The 10,960-nt window shown below is 39.9% G+C and overlaps 1 protein-coding gene across 1 annotated transcript; it reads left to right on the top strand.

Moving 5' to 3' along the window:
* Positions 1–6,744: 6,744 nt before the first annotated feature.
* On the top strand, positions 6,745–9,345 carry LOC138898077 (uncharacterized). The gene is made up of 4 exons (XM_070184112.1): positions 6,745–6,955; positions 7,043–7,563; positions 7,666–8,133; positions 8,638–9,345. Exons 1-4 carry the CDS (start codon positions 6,745–6,747, stop codon positions 9,343–9,345), a joined length of 1,908 nt encoding a protein of 635 aa, XP_070040213.1.
* Positions 9,346–10,960: the final 1,615 nt, after the last annotated feature.

Raw genomic sequence — 10,960 nt, 5'->3', positions numbered from 1 at the left:
CAACGCGTACGACGAAACTTGTTGCAGAAAGAATTGACCCATTGTTATACAAGTGATGACAGTTATAAAGCAGTAACACATAAAAGAAAAATTGTAAACACATAAACAACTAGCAAATAAAATAAAACAAAATAAACAAAATACAAATCAAACAAAGCAAATAAAGAATATAAAAACCTCAACCGAATATTCTAAAAGGCCAACAAGATCAAGTATCAGCTCGAACCTGTAACTCCCAAACATAGTCGCCAAAGCTGTCACACCGCTTAAATACTTGAACCTAGAACCTTCTATTCTTGTGCTCCAAGAAATGAAAAACTCCCCTTACAAAAAATCCGAAATTCAATCTTTTAAACGAGTAAAGGACAAGTAGAGGGAGTAGATTGAGTGAGACTCAATCCTGCGCCCCCCATTAATCCTAATCTCGTCTTCAAATCAATTTTCGGGTGAGATGAGCGAGTGGGGGAATGAGGCAATTTCTGGCTAGCTAGGCGCGATGGTAGTGGGGAATTGGGGTAGTGCGGCTAGGTGTTTAAGAATTAGGCTTAGGTTTGTGGTATTATAATGAGGCTTATATATGGTTGAGGGAAGTAATATTGTCAATGGATAGATGGTGATCAGACGGCTAGGATTAAAGAAGGGGGGTCTGGTGGGTCTCGGGGCGGGTCGATGGGTCTGGGTTGAGGGACTAAGGGAGACTGGGCTCAGGTTGGTTGAATTGGACTTGAAAGAACACGAACATCCTAAAATTGAAATAAGACAATACTAGCCTAAGAATCTTAATCTTCCTTCTAAAAATAATATAAAATCTATACTATAAAATACAAAACTAATTCTAATTAATTAAAATAAATAATATTATATTGTGAAACTATTTTTGGTATTTTCGAAGATTATTTAAAAATAAAAGTAGATAAAAATAAATAAAAATCCTAGTAAAATGCTATGACTACAAAAACATTAATGAAACTATTTTTGTGTTTTTAAATTTATGTTTTGAAATTAAAAATAAAATAGACTAAAATTGTATAATAACTCAAGTAAATATTTTTAAAATATTAAAATACTAAAACTAACTTTAAAAATTATGCGGGTAAAAAATTACGTGCTTGCACAGGAAGGAGTCGACTACGATGAAACCTTTGCACCAGTAGCTCGAATAGAGTCTATGCAGATTCTTCTTCAATATGCATCCTTCAAACGATTTACACTTTATCAAATGGATGTCAAAAGCGCTTTTTTAAATGGCTTTATTGATGAGGAGGTATAGGTAAAACAACCTCCTGATTTTGAAGACTCAAAATTTTCTTACAATGTGTATAAGTTGACTAAAGCTCTGTATGGACTCAAACAAGCTCCACAAGCCTGGTACGAAAGGCTTAGATCATTTCTACTGACCATTGCTTTACAAGAGGTAAAGTAGACACTACATTATTTATCAAAAGATCATCATGAGGTAATCTTATTATTCAAGTCTATGTTGATGATATTATCTTTGGAAGTGCTAACCCTCTTTTGTGCAAGGAATTCGCTAGTCTTATGCAAAGTAAGATTGAAATGAGCATGATGGAAGAGCTTACGTTTTTATTTGAACTTCAAATTCAACAATCTGAAGAAGGAACTTTTGTGTGCCAGACAAAATATACAAAGGAATTAATTCAAAAGTTTAGCATGAGCAGTGCTAAAGCAATTGGTACACCAATGAGCCCGTCAACAAGTCTCGATAAGAACGAAAAAGGAAATCCAGTTGATGAAACTAATTATCGTAGAATGATTGGCTCTTTGCTTTACTTAACTACCAGTCGACAAGATATTATGTTCAGTATGTGTAAATGTGCCATGTTTCAGTCAGCTCCTAATAAATCACATCTAACTGCAGTAAAAGAGAATAATCTGTTACCTGACTGCTGATCTTGCAGGTGATAAGGAAGACAGAAAGAGCACCAACGGAACATGTCAATTATTGGGAAACGCATTAATATCACGGAACAATAAGAAATAAGGCTTAGTTGCATTATCCACAACTGAGGCAGAATATATTGCCATTGGGCAGTGCTGTGCACGGTTACTATGGATGTCGCATCAACTGGTGACTATGAATTATTTTTTAAACTTATTCAAATATTTTGTGATAACCCTTGTGCTATATGTCTCTCAAAGAACCCTGTGCATCATTCTAGGGCTACGCGTATAGATATTAAACATCATTTCATTAGAGATCATGTCACGGCCCAAAATCCCACCACAGGCGTCGTGATGACACTTAGTGTCTAAGACTAGGTAAGTCGATTATAATAACAATTCAAGCTATTTTTTTAATACAAATGTCAAAACCAACAATGGAAATATTCAAACAATCTCCCAAGACTGGTAATACTGAGTCACGAACTCTAACTGAATACGTGAAATAATTTCGAGGACCGAATATACAATACTGTTTGAATAAGAAATTAACAGTACAATAAAAATGGAAAGACTCAAAAGGACTGTAACGACCAAACAGCTCTACCTTAAGTCCTTGCGATCACACTCTAACTCTGTCCGGGTCCGATATCTCCAATATCTGGCTCTGCACAAAAATATGCAGAAGTGTAATATGAGTACACCACAGTCGGTACCCAGTAAGTTTCAAGACTAACCTCGGTGGAGTAGTGACGAGGTATAGTCAAGACACTCACTAGTCTAATAACATATACAATATAGCATATACAAAAAAAATAGGAAACTAATAGCAGTGATAACAACAATAATCAACCTGTGATATAAACAGCAAGGCGGTAAGAACACCATAAATATTGCTCAAATAAATAATGAAGAATACATTTACAACCAATAATCAAGTCCTTCAAAAAATACATCTTTCATCTATAAGTTTTTCAAATAAAAATCTTTAGAATATAATCCTTTCCAGTAAATATATTTTGAATATACTTCCTTCAAATAAATATCATCCAAATATAATTCTTTCAAATAAATATCTTTCGAATATAATTCTTTCAAATAAATATCTTTCAAATATAATTCTCTCAAATAAATATCTTTCGAATATAATTCCTTTCAGGTAAAAGTCACCATATGACACCTCATTTCATAATTATAAAATTACGGGTCTCAGCCCACTTTCATATTTCCACGGCACCTCGTGCCTATATTTCTTTCACAACTGCACAGACAACTCACGTGCCAATAATAAAATTATCATATTTCTCCGGCACCTCGTGCCCACATTTCTTTCATAACCACACGGACAACTCACATGCCAATAATAAAAACCGCCCGGCAATAGCCACAGGCTCACAATTTTAACATGAATCAGACTATTATCACATTTACCGAAATAACAAGAGAAGTTGCACAAGATATAAAATAAATACCAGAAAAATCACAACATCATATAAAAATCACCAACACAATAATCCCACATCATCACATATCATCCTTGACAATAGTCACCCTTATCTCTCCTATAGCCACCCTATCACTCCAAAATAATAGCCACCTTTATCCCACCGCCCTGACAATATCAATAGCCACCCGTATCACTCCATAATAATAGCCACCCTTATCCCTCCGCCCTGACAATATCAATAGCCACCCTTATCGGTCATATAGCCTCCCTTATCGCTCCTATAGCCACCCTTATCACCCCGTGATAAGTAGGGATTTTGACCGATTATTTGCTCTTTTGTACTTGCGATTTAGCTCAAAAATACTTAAAGGCATTCCCGAAAACTAACAAAATGTGCTTTCTTGTAGGAATATTAGGATATGAGCCAAAGAAGTCAAAATCAACTCATAAAGGAGTCAAAAGTGAATAAGAACCAAAATAGGGCAAAAAGGCCAGCAGTGCGGACCGCACAATTCAAGTGCGGCCGCAAAGAGGGGATTCAGAGAATGGTATTTGGGCAAGCTGAAGGATTGCGGACCGCACCAAAATTGTGCGGCCGCAAAATATCAAGTGCGGCCGCACTCACTATTATACGGTCCGCAGGAGTGAAGAATCCGAGAGTTGGATTCAAGTTCAAAATCAAGGAGTGCGAACCACATCATTTTTATGTGGTCGCACAATCAGAAGCGCGGCCGCACTCGTTTTTATGTGGACCGAAGAAGCCCCAAAGTTCCAAGCCCAAAAATCCAAGAATGCGGACCACACAATAATTGTGCGGCCCCAGAAGCTCAATGTGCGGACCGCACCAGAATTATGCGGCCGCACAACCTCCACAGGGGCAATTTTGTCAGATATTTTCAGCTTAGTATAAATAGAACTTTTTGTATTTTTAGGTTAAGTGATGTTGGAGAAGAGCACCTGAGCTGTTTTCTTTGCTATTTTGAGGAGTTTTGTAATAGATTAACATCTATACATTAGATTTTCTTTCCCTAATCAATTAATATGCTTTCTATCCTAATTTCTTATTTGATTTCTGTACTTTTCATTAGCAGCTAAATCTTTAGCTAGGGTTGTGACCCAACCCTAGTATGGGTATTTGCTGGGTGTTTAATTTAGGGCTTATTTTTGATTGGGTTAGTGATATTTAGCCTTGTTCTTGATTGAACCCTAGAATCAATGGTTGCAAACATTGATTCATGCCTATTTGACTTAGCCTCTACCTGAGAAAGAGAGACTAAGTCTAGGAAAACTTGGCTAACAAGAAATTGGGGTGAACTCAAGAAATTGATAGCCATAATTAAAGGTTTAAACCTAGAGATAGTAATACCTGACTTAAGCTAATATCACTTGTATTGTGCAAATACCCAATTGGACTTAAGAAAGCCAAATTGGACAAAATCACTCAAACTACCGAGAGGTATAGAGTGAGTACCGGGATGTAATTGCTACATCACGACCCCAGATAATCAAATTTTTCTTGGAGTTTACAACCCATTAGATAACCACCTAGGTATAAGTCACGACCTTAGTCCCTTTTAATCATTTGAAAAGCTCAAAACCCAAAATATTGTCCTTAGTTTTATACTTGCAAACAATAGGGTAAAGTAGAAGTAGAACACCAATCAAGTTTGTGGAAGTGTAATTGGAGCCAAAACTTGCAATTAACTTAGATATACACCTAATCCCATATTCTAACTCCCTGTGGATTCGATCCCGACCTTCGTTGGGTTTATTATTGCACCGACCGCCTCACTACTTAATTGTGGTGTGGGTTTGGCCGAGATCAATTTTTGGCGCCGTTGCTAGGGAGTTAAACGGATTTAGCTATATATCTAGGTATTTGTATGTTTTGTCTATCTTTCCTTCCGAGTCACTAATTTTGTTTGTGAATTACTTTTAGGTTCAAAATGGCCCTTAACAACGAGCCCCTCAGAAATTTACCATTTGGGGAGGAGGTAGAGTATGATCAAGTGGATGGGGTTCATCCCGAGCCTCAAGTAAACAGGCGAGGCCGACCGCCTCATGATAATGTCCCAAACCCTCCCCCACCTCCACCCAGCGCAACACACCGGTTGTTGCCGAACGAGGGCTATGCAAGTGCAATAGTCCTGTCCCAGATTAGGGTGGGCAACTTCCAAATAACCAACATGATACTTACACTGCTTGATCAGTGTGGTTTCTTCATCAGAGCTCCATACCAAAATGCCTACAAGAATCTCAAGGGTTTCATTGATACTTGTTGGGGGAGCAAGCAAACAAATGTCTCCGAGGATGCACTGCGGTTAAGGCTGCTTCCCTTTTCTCTCCGGGGAAAGGATTTGGATTGGTTAGAGAGATTGACCAGTCATTCCATCCACACTTGGGATGAGTTGGCCAAGAAGTTCATTGCCAAATTATTCTCTCCGGGGCACATGGCTACACTAAGAGATGAAATTCTAGCTTTCAAACAAGAGTCGAATGAGCCATTGCACGAGATTTGGGAAAGATATCGTACCATGGTCAAAGAATGGACAAACAATGATATGATCAAGGCCATGAGCCAAGAAACCTTATACAGGAGGATCAACACAATGAATCAGTGTGTGGTAAATCAACTCGCTGGGGGTAACTTCATGAACACGCCTTATTCTGAAGCTTGTGAAATCTTGGATGAGATGGCGGACACCTCTTCGACGTGGCAAAGTAGAGCCAATGTTCCTCAGGGTGACCCAAATGTTATTCACAAGGAGCTACATGATCATGGGCAAGCTATTGCGGAGTTGACAACCACTATGAACCAATTGGCCAAGGCTCAACTTCAACAGGTTCAAGTGCTGAAACAGGTGAATGCTATGGAAGGGGTGAACATGATGGTAAATAAGAGACGGCAACGAGGTCAACAAGTACAAAACCATCCGGAACAATTTGCGAAAAGTAATATTGGGTATAATCAAGATGATTCATATAATGAGCAAGATGAAGAGGTTTAATATGTTAACAATTATCAAGGTCAAAGAAGCAATGCTCCAAATCAACAACAATAGAGATCACAAGAAAACCAAGGAAATTGGAACAACTAAGGCCACCAAGGAAATTAGAGTGGTGGCAACAACAATAATCAAAGCAATTAGGGTAATCAAGGTAATAAAGGTAATTGGGGAGGAAATAATCAAGGTAATTGGGGTGGCAACAATCAAAGCAATTGGGGAGGCAACAATAATCAAGGGGGTTGGAACAATAGCAATCAAGGATATCGGGGGTCGGGCTTTCAGAGGCCCCCGATGTATCAACAACCAAACAACCCGCCTCCATATCCGTCGCAAGGTCCTAGTTCTTCCAATAGTGAAATGTGACGGATTGAAAACATGTTTAAGCAAATGACGGAGAAAAACACCGACTCCGATGCCCAATTAGCCTCCCACAACACTACTATCCGCAACTCAGAGGTTCAACTTGGCCAAATTTCTCAAGCTTTAAATACTCGCCCAAATGAGGAATTACTTAGTGATATGGTGGTGAACCCGAAAGGTAGGAATACGGGGCATGCAATGGCTGTGACAACAAGAAGAGAGAGAGGTGGAGTTGCTAGTACCTCAAACCAAAGAAGACATGTAGGTGATGATGTGTTGGTGCAAGATGATGATGAGCCAAGCAATGATGTTCAAGCTAATGAAGAAGCGAGGATTGATATTGATGAAAATGTGGAGGAGACGCAAGAAGAAGTGAACCCGTCTAGGGAGCACGTGATTGACATGCCGGAGCCAGTAGTGCCAAAGGCTAAGGCATCAATGCTAAGGCCTCTTCCTCCATACCCTCAAAGACCTTCAAAGCAATACAATGAGAATCAATTCAAGAAATTCATTGATATGATGAAACGTTTGTCCATAAATGTGCCGTTGGTTGAAGCTTTAGAACAAATGTCGGGATATGCCAAGTTCATGAAGGATTTGGTAATAAAGAAGAGATTAATGAACTATGAAATGATCAAAATGACACATCATGTGAGTGCTATTGTGCACTCCATGGCTCCAAAGTTGGAAGACCCCGGTGCTTTTACAATCCCGTGCACTATTAGGAGTGCCGATTTCGCCAAAGCTTTATGTGACTTAGGGGCAAGCATTTACTTGATGCCCTATTCTGTGTTCAAAAAGTTAGGGATTGGGCAACCAAGACCCACATCCATGAGGTTGCAAATGGTGTATCGGACAATGAAAAGGCCATTGGGGATAATTGATGATGTGTTAGTTCGGGTCGACAAGTTCATCCTTCCCATAAATTTTGTGATACTTGACTGTGAGGTTGGCTACGGGGTGCCAATCATTTTGGGGAGACCTTTCCTTGTTACATGGAAGGCCTTAGTTGATGTGGAAGATGGTGAGCTCACCTTCCGGATGGACCGTGAAAAATTGGTGTTCCATGTTTGTAAATCAATGAGGCAGCCAAATAGCAACGAAGTGTGTTCGTTCGTGGATCTTATGACCGAAGTAATTGTTGATTACACAAGTGCTATGATAAATGTTGAAGATACCTTGGAAGTTGTGTTGTTGAATCATGATGAGGATGAGAAGGAAGGCTTTGTAGATTGTTTCACTGCTTTGCAAGGAATAAGATCATATACTTATGAGCCCCGAAAACTTTCCTTAGATCTCAAAAACCGAAAGACTCCACCAACAAATCCCTCAATCGAGGAGCCTCCCACCTTGGAGTTAAAGCCTTTGCCTTCACACCTCAGGTATGAGTTTCTAGTCCCTTGTTCCACTTTACATGTTATTCTTTCCTCGTGCTTAACTAACGTGCATATAGATTCCACCCCTGCGGTGCTCCAAAGGAGGAAGAAAGCAATAGGTTAGACATTGGCGGATATTCAGGGTATAAGCCCCGCCTTTTGCATGCATAAAATCACTTTGGAGGAGGATGCCAAACCCTCCGTGGAACATCAAAAACGATTGAATGAGGCCATGTAAGAGGTAGTAAAGAAAGAGATCATCAAGTGGTTGGATACCGAGGTTGTTTACCCCATTTCCGATAGTTCGTGGGCCTCGTCGGTGCAAGGTGTCCAAAAAAAGGGGCATGACTGTGATAACAAATGACAAAATGAATTGATCCCCACAAGAACTGTCACTAGGTGGAGAGTGTGCATGGATTATAGGAAGCTCAACAAAGTTACTTGAAAAGACCATTTTCCCCTTACATTTCTTGATCAAATGTTGGATAGGTTAGCCGGACGTGCTTATTATTGCTTCCTTGATGGATATTCTGAGTATAACCAGATTCTTATTTCTCCTGAAGACCAAGAGAAGACCACTTTCACTTGTCCCTATGGCACTTTCACATTCTTGCGGATGCCATTCGGGTTATGTAATACACCAACAAATTTTCAACAGTGCATGATAGCCATCTTCACCGATATGGTGGAGGACTTTCTCGAGGTTTTCATGGATGATTTTTCTGTCATGGGGAATTCTTTTGAAGAGTGCTTGGATAACTTGGATAAGGTATTGGCACGTTGTGAGGAAACTAACTTGATATTGAATTGGGATAAGTGTCACTTTATGGTCAAGGAGGGCATTGTCCTCGGTCACAAGATTTCCAAGAATGGTATTGAGGTTGATAAAGCAAAAAATGAAGTGATATCCAAACTCCCTCCCCCTACTTCCGTAAAGGGAGTGAGGAGCTTTCTAGGTCATGCAGGGTTTTACCGTCGATTCATCAAGGACTTTTCTAAGGTGGTAAACCCCTTGTGCAAACTCTTGGAGAAAGATTCCAAGTTCCTTTTCAATGAAGATTGTATGAAGGCATTTGAACTACTCAAGTATAAGTTTACTACCACTCATATTATCACCGCGCCAAATTGGAGCTTAGCATTTGAGCTCATGTGTGATGCAAGCGATGTGGCGGTTAGAGTGGTATTGGGGCAACGAATTAACAAGATCTTTCATCCGGTCTACTATGCTAGCAAGATCATGAATGAGGCCTAAGTAAACTATACAGTGACCGAGAAAGAACTCCTAGCCATTGTCTTTGCTATGGAGAAGTTTTGCCCGCACCTAATGGGGTCAAAGGTGATTGTTCACACCGACCATGCGGTACTTCGTTATTTGATGAGCAAAAAAGACTCTAAGGCAAGGTTGATGTCGTGGGTGCTTCTATTTCAAGATTTTGATCTAGAGATTCAAGACCACAAGGGTAGTGAGAATCAAGTGGCAGACCACTTGTCCCGATTAGAGGAGGAGGGAAGGCCATATGATGGCCTTGAGATCAATGATTCATTTCCTGACGAACAACTCCTTTCCATTTCTATGACTGAGATTCCACGGTTTGCCAATGTGGCCAACTATCTTGTGAGTGGAATTGTTTCAAATGAGTTCTCTTCAAACCAAAAGAAGAAGCTCAAACGGGACTGCCTGGACTACAATTGGGATGGGCCATATCTCTTCAAAATTTGTACTGATGGTGTTATCCGAATATGTGTACCAGAAGAAGAACAATTGGGTATTCTTGAAGCTTGCCACTCTTCGCCATATGGTGGTCACCATGGTGGAGCGCGAACTACTACAAAGGTGCTAAGTTGTGTATTCTATTAGCCCACCCTTTTCAAGGATGCTAGCGATCTCGTTAAGCATTTGTGATGAATGCCAAAGGGTCGGTGGGATCTCCAAGAAAAATGAGATACCTCTCACCACCATCCTAGAGATTGATATTTTTGATGTTTGGGGCATTGATTTTATGGGTCCATTTGTGAGCTCATGTGGGAACATCTATATATTGGTAGTTGTGGATTACGTGTCCAAATGGGTTGAAGTTGTGGCTTTGCACAACAATGAAGCTCGGAGTGTTGTAGCTTTCTTGAAGAAGAACATATTCACAAGGTTTGGTACTCCAAGGGCCATAATTAGTGATGAGAGATCACACTTTTGCAACAAAGTTTTTGATACTTTACTCTCCAAGTACGGTGTCACTCACAAAGTGTCGATCCCCTATCATCCTCAAGCAAGTGGACAGGTTGAAGTTTCCAACCGGGAGATCAAGAGTATTCTGTCAAAGACTGTGAATGCCAACCAGACAGATTGGTTGAAGAAACTTGACGATGCTCTTTGGGCTTATAGAACAACTTACAAAACACCGATTAGTATGTCTCCGTATCGGTTAGTGTTCGGGAAAGCTTTTCACCTTCCGGTGGAACTTGAGCATAAGGCTATGTGGGTATTGAAAAAGCTTAACCTTGAGTGGGATGAAGCTGCAAATCTTAGGGTGGAGCAATTGAATGAACTTTATGAGTTTCGATTCCATGCATACTTCAGTTCGTCCTTGTATAAGGACAAGATGAAGTACCTCCATGACAAGTATATCCGGAACAAAGAATTCAAAAAAGGTGATCTTGTGCTTTTGTTCAACTCTCGGTTGCGAATGTTTCCGGGAAAGCTGAAATCAAAGTGGAGTGGCCCATTTGAAGTTGTACATGTGACACCCTTTGGTGCTCTATATTTAAAAAATAAGAATGATGAGGTGTTTAGAGTCAACGGGCACTGGGTTAAACATTATCTTGGCAAGGTTGATGATAGCCACGTTGTGGTGTTGCTCCATTTCAAGTGA

The sequence above is a fragment of the Nicotiana tomentosiformis genome, chromosome 8 (genome assembly GCF_000390325.3).
Source record: "Nicotiana tomentosiformis chromosome 8, ASM39032v3, whole genome shotgun sequence".
Classification (NCBI taxonomy): Eukaryota; Viridiplantae; Streptophyta; class Magnoliopsida; order Solanales; family Solanaceae; genus Nicotiana; species Nicotiana tomentosiformis.
This window is presented reverse-complemented; position numbering and strand designations above follow the sequence as displayed.